The 8,441-nt window shown below is 62.3% G+C and overlaps 1 protein-coding gene across 3 annotated transcripts; it reads right to left on the bottom strand.

The window, feature by feature from the left end:
• Positions 1–732: 732 nt before the first annotated feature.
• TMEM143 (transmembrane protein 143) lies at positions 733–6,527 on the bottom strand. 3 transcript variants are annotated; one of them, XM_073322059.1, is made up of 8 exons: positions 5,192–6,527; positions 4,352–4,547; positions 3,838–3,945; positions 3,171–3,365; positions 2,555–2,688; positions 1,861–2,140; positions 1,158–1,347; positions 733–918 (listed from the first exon to the last, which is right to left on the bottom strand). In XM_073322059.1, the coding sequence occupies exons 1-8, from the start codon at positions 5,296–5,298 to the stop codon at positions 758–760; spliced, it is 1,371 nt and encodes a 456-aa protein (XP_073178160.1). In that variant the 5' UTR covers positions 5,299–6,527; the 3' UTR covers positions 733–757. The 3 variants fall into 3 exon arrangements, with proteins under 3 accessions (XP_073178160.1, XP_073178161.1, XP_073178162.1); XM_073322060.1 differs by having other exon boundaries at positions 5,228–6,527; XM_073322061.1 differs by having other exon boundaries at positions 6,347–6,527.
• Positions 6,528–8,441: the final 1,914 nt, after the last annotated feature.

Here is an 8,441-nt window from a genome sequence, read left to right as displayed (position 1 = left end):
CATAAATCGAGGCCAGGCGCTGTGAAAATGAGCAGCAGAGGAAATCATGGGAGGAGCCAGAGCGAAGCAGCCCCTGCCAACCGGCCGGCCCGTCGGAAATCACGGTCTGAATTCTGCATGCCCTTCATGGCCTGAATTCTGCACTGGCTCGGGTCGGGTGGGCCAATCCCGCTCCTCACACAGCAGTGTGGACACGCTCCCAGAGAGGCGCTAGGTGCAAATCCATGCGCCATGGGCAGCCAATGCTGGGGTCCGGGCACAGCAGGGAGGGTTTGGCCGGGTGGGCTTTGGGCACTCTCTTTCTGCCAAAGAGAAGAGAAATCCAGGGTCCAAATCCCTTGTGGGAGATGGGGGGAGGGGCTGTAATGGTGACAGAGCCCTCCCGGCTGAATAGCCTTTGACTCATTGGTGTCAATGAGCCGACGCTCCCCTGCCAACGTCCACGCATCCTTCTTGAACGGTGGCCAACAGAACCCCTCGGGCACCAGGCAGCCCAGAGGGGGTTAACGACCCAGCAATCCAGCCCTGGCAGTAGCTGGGTAACAGCAGGGCCATGCCAAGCATGGGAGTTGGCAGGACTCCCAGAAGGCACCAGGAACATGCTCAGAGTGTGTGTGCATGGGGGGGAAGAGGGGCGCTCAGTTCTCCTCCCCTTCCTGAGTGTTGCATGCTCCATAGGGGCCTCCCCTCCAGTGCTGTCCCTGCACAGCCGGGAGGAGGGATCGGGGGTGCCCACGCTGCAAACGGCCATGGGGCATCAGTGGGACCCAGGGGCCATGGCAGGATCGGCCCGGTGCCCCCCCTCTAGGCTGAGCAGGTGCCGGCAGGCGCGGTCGGCACAGAAGGAGACTTCCAGGCCCGAGTGGAGCCGCAGCCATGATTGGACGTGCTCCTGAAGGCCAGCCACGGTCTCAGGGTCTGGGGAGAGAGGAGACCTGGGTCATCCTGGGGAGAGCGCCCCCTGCTGGGGAACCCCCCCCAATCAGCTCTGCCCCCGCATGAGAGCGCCCCCTGCTGGGGAGACCCACACACACTCTCAGCCCTGGGGTCCCTCCAACCTGATGGGGAGACACTCCCTCTCAGCCCTGCCCTCCTGAGTGAGAGCGCCCCCCTGCTGGGGAGACCCCATCTCTCAGCCCTGCCTCCCTGGTCCCTACCTGCGAGGCCGTGTGGGGGCCGGGCTGGCTGCCGGCGCAGGAAGCTGTGTGCCAGGATCAGCTCCTTGGCATGCTCCTCCTGGGCCCGCAGCACCAGCGCCCCCAGCAGCTCCGAGTTGTTGGAGGTGCTGCGGTAATACAGCATGTGCGCCAGCTCCAGGGAGTGGATGTTCCGCCGTTGCCTGAACACCTGAGCGGGGAGCACAGGGTCAGGATGCCTGGGTCCTACCCCCTGCTCGGGAGGGGAGGGGGGTCTAGTGGTTACAGCGGGGAGCCCAGACTCCTGGGTTCGATCTCCTAGCTCTGGGAGGAGAGTAGCTGCAGCACCAAGGCCTGGCAACTTGGTGGTTCCATTCAGATGCTGAGGGGAGCCTTCAGGCCATGTGGTCTCATGGGTACGGCACTGGAGCCCTGGGTGCTCTTCCCAGCTCTACCCCTGACCTGCTGTGGGACGCTGTCAACTCAATTAGTCAATCTGTGCCTCAGTTTCCCCTCTCCCTTGTCTAATTAAATTGTGAGCTCTTTGGTGCAGGACCTATTTCTATGAGAATACACAGGACGCAGCACAATGGGGTCCGCATGGCACGATAGGGGCCCCCAATCTTGGCCGGAAGGGGGGGGTCTGCGCAGCGCCCGGCGTGACGGGGGCCCCAACCTCCCTCCCAGGGGTCTCAGCGGCACCGACCTCACCAGAGGCACATACCTTCCAGGCGCGGAAGGACATGAAGGCGGCGAAGCAGAGCAGCAGGAAGCTGGTGCCGATCTTGAGGTCGGACAGCACCACCATGCCAACATTAACGAAGAGGACCAGCCCGCTCACCACCAGCGTGACGTTCAGCAGCGTCTTGTAGAAGATGGACGTGCGGATTCTCACGCCTGGCAGCAGCTGCTCCAGCGCCTCCAAGGGGATGTCCTTGAAGCACTTCAGCACCAGGTGGGCGTTCCTGGGCCGGGCCGCCACCAGCACCCGCTTGAAATAATGCCTGGGGGTGGGTAACACCGTCAGCGGGGTGGGATCTAGGGCCAGGCACTGCGGGTGCAGCCCCCGAGATCATGGTTCAGGCCACGACTGACAGGGGCAGGGAAGGGAGGTCAAGAGCCTGGATGGACCCCTGGGGCCAGCACTGATTGCTGGAGGAGAGTGCCCCCTACTGAGCCCCCCACTTCACTCCTGGGGCACTGGGGTCAACTTTGACTGTGAGGGGAGAGCACCCCCTACTGAGGCCCTAGCAGCACAGTGCTCCCTAGCACCGTCCTGGGGCTTTGGCACGAATGCTGACTGTCAGGGGAGAGTGCCCCGTATTGAGTCCCCTGCCCCATTCCCACAGCACAGCGCCCCCAAGCCATTCTGCTCCTAGAGATCCTGGCTGGAGGGTAAGAAGAGGGGGTGTCCTTGCCTTTCCGCGGGGGTCCGGGCCGTGCTGAACAGCCCCTTCCGGGGCCCCAGCGTGGATTTAATCGGGAGGACTCCAACACGCTGGCCGAGGGCCCAGAACCGGATGTACTCGTATTGATCCAAGTTCACTGAAACCTGGGGAACAAAGGGGAACATATAGCCACAACACACAACGGGATGGGTTGCTAAGCCTGGGTCCTCCCAATACAACCGGCCCTCGAATGCGGCCACTTCTGGGGAGGGCCACAAGAGCTGGTTATATGGGGATCCTTTGCCAGGCGTGGAGACGTGGCTCCTCTGGGGTGGTGCATGGGGGCTGTTTATACAGGGACCCCTGGCCTGTCGTTGAGATGCAGCTGCCTCTGGGGTGGGGAATAGGGTTTTTTCATTGCACAGCTCAGGGAGAGAAGGGAAATCCCGTATACCTGATGGGATTATAGGCACGCAGGAGGGTCTGTCCCAAAGTGGTAACCAAGGGAGAGGCAGTTGCAGGGGGCAAGAGGCCTGCTGGCTCAGTAGCAGGGCACGGGATTGGGGCAGAGAGGAATTAGTTTTTCCGAAGCGTTACACTGGGGCAGTGCCGGATGGGCCGCTCCCCTCCCCAGAGGTGGCCACACCTGGACATCATCCTGAGGGTGATGCACGATGAGGGCGTAGGCCAGGACATCCTCCGACAGACTGTTGAAGTTGGCCTGATCCAGCACCGGTTCCAACTCAGCCAGGACCTGCCGCTCCTTAGCCAGGCGCTCGGTGTCACTCAGAGCCAACTCTGGCAGGGTGTCCCGGTCGGGGTTAATGGGGTCGTAGAGAGCCTGTGGAGGGGAAGCAGGAAGGTACGTCTGTATGGGACACCCAGCCCCAAGGATCCCACAGCACCATGTCTGAGAAGGGATCTGTTCACTCCACACTGAGATGCTGCCAATCCTAGGGTCAAGCGCTGCAGCTGTTTATACATGGACTCTCACCCAGTGCTGAGATGCAGCCGACTCTGGGGTGGGGAGCGGGGTCTGCTTATACAGCAATCCCTCACCCAGCGCTGAGATGCGGCTGCCTCTGGGGTGGACCAAAGAGACTGTTTATAGAGAAAATCCACAAGTGAGCCCCCCTATTGAGCCCCTGCCCTGCTCCCAGCAGCACAGACCCTCCTAGGGCTGCCCTGGGGCCAGCGCTGACTGTCAGTGGAGAGCGTCCCCTACCCACCGTGTTTTCTTTCACCGGCTCCCATCCGAACCTCAGCCTGGCTTAGCTATTTCCAAAGGGGACACCGTGCAGCTGACACCTTACCTGCAAGTGCCTCAGGAGGGAATGGTAGTGATGCAGGAGGGAAGAGTCCACCCGTGCCACGAAGGCCAAGAAGGAGGCGCGCTCGGCGTCACTGGAAGAGTGGAACTCCTGGAGGGACAGTTAGCGCCAAGTGTGGATTCACCAGGAACTGGCATCCCTGGGTCTCAGAGGCATATCCTGTGCTGTGTGTGAGAGCCATTTCCTGTGCTGCTCCAACCGCCTAATTGAGAGGCAGGCGCCTCTGGAGTGGAGCATTATGGCTGTTTATATAGAGCCCCCTTGCCCGACACTGAGCTGCGACCGCCTCTGGGGCGGGACATTATACAGGGCCCCCTTGCCCCCACCTTGAGATGCGACCCCTCTGGGGTGAGATCGGCTCTGACTCAGAGGGGATTGCCCTGTACCAAGTCACCCACCCTGCTCTCGCCAGGTGTTTCCCAACGGTCTCCCCTCTGCGTGCTGCCCCAGCCTGGCCCTGCTTTGATTTGTGGCCCCCCCAGGGAGCACCCTGTACCTTGAGAAGGCTGCTGACCAGCTGCCCCTTAGAGAAGGGGATGAACCGCTCCCTGTACTGCTCAGCCCACCCCTGGGGCTCCACAGGCTTCCACATCCTCCGGTACGCTGCCATCCGGGAGGCGAGGGAGGCCGTACTGCGGCAGGGTAGCCCCAGCGCCCCTGTCCCCAAGGCGGCCCAGGCCACACCCAGCATCCTGCAAGAGAGGGAGGCATCAGCCCAACAGAACACAAGCGCCATAGCCCTGCAGTGAGCAGCTCCAGCTCCGTGGCCAGCTCAGTCCTCAGTCAAACTGCCGGTCATGGGGTCCATTTATACAGGGATCCCTTGCCAGGCACTGAGATGCAGGCACAGGGGCTGTTTGTACGGGTACCACCTTGCCCAGCGCTGAGATGCGGCCCCTCTGGGGTGGGGCACAGCAGCTGTTTATACAGCAACCTCTTGCTTGGTGGTGATATACAGCCTCTCTGGGGTTGGGCATGGGGGCTGTTTATTCAGGGACCCCTCGCCCAGGAACCGGGCTGAGACCCAGCCACTCAGTTCACACATGGGCCCAGCAAGCAGAGGTCAGATGAGAATAACTTTTAGCACTCGGTTTCTGAGAGAGGGGAATCAGCACCCCCATGGAAGAGGCAGGCCCCATGTCCCATTCTCTGCCCCCCATGAACCAGCCAGTCTCCCGCCCTAGGGCCAGATGAGAGCCAGCACTCCCTGGAAAGGAAAGGCCCTGTGTCGCATTCCCTGCCCCACTGAGCTGGCCAGTCCTCCGCTCTGGGACCAGAAAGGAGCTGGTGCCCCCTAGAGGGGAAAGGCCCCATGCCCCATTCCCAAACCACCCACCGCCGCCCAGCAGCCATATCCCTGGCCAGTGCGAGCCTGTTTCTCTGTTGCGTCCGTTCCCAGGAGTCAGGTCTTGGGAGACTCTTCAGATTCTTCCATGGCACCATTTAAACCCACTGTCCGAGCAGAGAAGCAGGCGGGGCTGCAGAATCTGGGGTGGGGGAGGTAACCCCTGGAGAGTTCAAAGGTCGCCCGCCCCAGGGCAGGAGTAGCAAAGTTGACTTGGCTGCTGTGCAAGGTTCAAAGATCGCCAGCCGTGGGTGCAGGGTTCAAAGGTCGCCGGTTGCGGGGTGGCAGCACCGAGGGAGTCTTGGCCGCCGCGCAGGGTTCAAAGGTCGCCGGTTGCGGGGTGGCAGCACCGAGGGAGTCTTGGCCGCCGCGCAGGGTTCAAAGGTCGCCGGTTGCGGGGTGGCAGCACCGAGGGAGTCTTGGCCGCCGCGCAGGGTTCAAAGGTCGCCGGTTGCGGGGTGGCAGCACCGAGGGAGTCTTGGCCGCCGCGCAGGGTTCAAAGGTCGCCGGTTGCGGGGTGGCAGCACCGAGGGAGTCTTGGCCGCCGCGCAGGGTTCAAAGGTCGCCGGTTGCGGGGTGGCAGCACCGAGGGAGTCTTGGCCGCCGCGCAGGGTTCAAAGGTCGCCGGTTGCGGGGTGGCAGCACCGAGGGAGTCTTGGCCGCCGCGCAGGGTTCAAAGGTCGCCGGTTGCGGGGTGGCAGCACCGAGGGAGTCTTGGCCGCCGCGCAGGGTTCAAAGGTCGCCGGTTGCGGGGTGGCAGCACCGAGGGAGTCTTGGCCGCCGCGCAGGGTTCAAAGGTCGCCGGTTGCGGGGTGGCAGCACCGAGGGAGTCTTGGCCGCCGCGCAGGGTTCAAAGGTCGCCGGTTGCGGGGTGGCAGCACCGAGGGAGTCTTGGCCGCCGCGCAGGGTTCAAAGGTCAATCTGTGCACCCGGCTTGACCAGGTCAGAGGTCACCAGGCCGGCAGGGAGCAGTCACAGAGGTCAAAGGTCACCTGGCACCACCCACTGCAGGGGGGCCGCTAACTCCCTCCCCCCAGCCACATGCTCCCTCCGCCCACGGACCGCGACCCAGCCAGGCCCCTGAGGGCTGGTTAACAACGTGCAGAGCAGGAAGAAATCCCCAGGCACCAGCAGCAGCCCCCTAACCTTGGGCAAAGCGGTGTTGACATTGAGAGTCTGCGCATGCGCAGCAGGACCTCCTCGCTCGCTCTCTCCCCTTCCCTCTGCCCCGCCCGTGCCTCTCCACGGCGCGCATGCGTGCCTTCCTGCCTGCCTCCCAGGCTGCGCGTGCGCACCACCAATCTCGGTCGGCTGCCCTCACTCCCCTGCCATCCCCTTTCCCGGAAAGCCCGCGCGACTGATTCGAAAACCCGGCGCGCGCCCGCGCCCTCGCGCTCGCGCTCCTGCTCCTGCTCCTGCCCCTGCCCCGGCCCACCCCACTGTAACGGGCGTTTCCAACCGCCGCCTGCGGAGTTCGAAATCGGGGCGTGGCCATGGTCTAGCCAATGAGGCGTCGAGCCCTCCCTTTCTCTCCCCTTCCCCCTCCCATCGAGAATGGGGGGAGAGGGAGGATGCGCCTGAAAGGAAAAGGCGGGAAAAGGGGATTGAGGCGAGACTCTGAGGGGGGATAGGGACAGGTGAGCAGGGAGCTGGGTCTCTGAGGTGAGAGCCCCCCCACAACCTGCCATGAACCTCCCCAGTACCGGGCCCCATAGAGAAGCCACAACTGTGGTCATGCCAACCCCCCAGTGTCAGAGAGAGCTGAGGGGGCAACAGCTGGGGTCACACCAACCCCCCAATGTCAGAGAGAGCTGAGGAGGGTACAGCCAGGGTCATTCCACTCCCCCAGTGTTGGAGAGAGCTGAGGGGGCAACAGCAGGAGTCACACCAACCCAACCCCCCAATGTCAGAGAGAGCTTAGGGGGGTATAGTCAGGGTCACGCCAACCCCCCAATGTCAGAGAGAGCTGAGGGGGGTACAACCAGGGTCATTTCAGCCCCCCAACATTGGAGAGAGCTGAGGGGGGCACAGCCGTGGTCATGCCAACCCAACCCCCCTATGTCAGAGACAGCTCATGGGGCTACAGTTAGGGTCATGCCAATCCCTCAGTATCAGAGCTGGAAAGGGCACAGCTGGGATCATGCCAACCTCTCAATGTCAGAGAGAGCTGAGGGGGGCACAGCTGGCCAACCTCCCAATGTCAGAGAGAGTTGAGGGCAGCACAGTCAGGGTCATGCCAACTCCCCGAATAGCAGAGACAGCTGAGGGTGATAGGGGGCAAAGCTGGGGTCATGCCAACCCCTCTAGCAGCAAAGGAAGCAGGGCTGGCATCATGCCAGCACTGCCACTGTCAGAGATTTGGGTTGTGATATGATGGATGCTGGGGTGATGGCAACCCCCTTGCATCAGATGGTGCACCTGTTTGTGAGGGAGAGCAGGATGTGATGGGGGCACAACTGGGATCACACCAATCCTGCCTCTGCCAGAGACACGCTAACCCCACAGCAGCCAGGGATGGGTCAGAGAGCAGAGCCAGGGTTACACCAACCCCACCATGATCAGGAAGAGCCTAGAAGTTAAAGGGTCAGAAGCAGGGCTGGGGTCTCACCCCCCTCATAGCAGCAAAAAAGATGAAGGATGGTAGTGGGCAATGCGGGGATCATGCTAACCCTGGTGCAGTCAGGCACAGGTCAGAGGGCACAGCTGGGGTGATGCCATTGCAGTCCCAGTCAGCAATGATGAGGTCATTGGGGTCAAAGGACAGGTGGGGATCACACCAACCCTAGCTTGTCTAGGTGCAGCAGGGTAGGGGGGCTCAGATGGCAAAGATAGGGTCATGCCAAGCCTGCAGCTGTCAGGAACATTGGCAATGTGAGAGGCCGGAGGGAAAAGCCAGGATTATTCCCATCAGAGGGTCACGCTAACCCCATCCTCACCCTGGTTCGGAACAGCAGGAATCTGAGGGAGTCCGCATGGTGTCAGCCCTGCCATATTCCTGGATACTCACCTTGGAGGAGGTCCCTGGCTGGGGAGGATCAGACAGCAGAACTGGGGTCTTGGCAACCCCAGTTCAGGCAAACTCTGGCATGCTCTGGGATAGTGGGATGGGTCAGCACAGAGCCAGTGTCCATGAGCCCCGCCACAACCACAGTTACCTGGCTGCCAGGGGTCAAAGGGCAGAACCAGGGTCAAATCCTTCCCCTCTGACTCACAGATACCTGGCCGGGGGGCGGGGGCAGCT

Source organism: Lepidochelys kempii, chromosome 23, assembly GCF_965140265.1.
Source record: "Lepidochelys kempii isolate rLepKem1 chromosome 23, rLepKem1.hap2, whole genome shotgun sequence".
In the NCBI taxonomy this organism is placed as follows: Eukaryota; Metazoa; Chordata; order Testudines; family Cheloniidae; genus Lepidochelys; species Lepidochelys kempii.
Note: the sequence above shows the minus strand (reverse complement) of the source record. Positions and strands in the feature narration are given on the sequence as shown.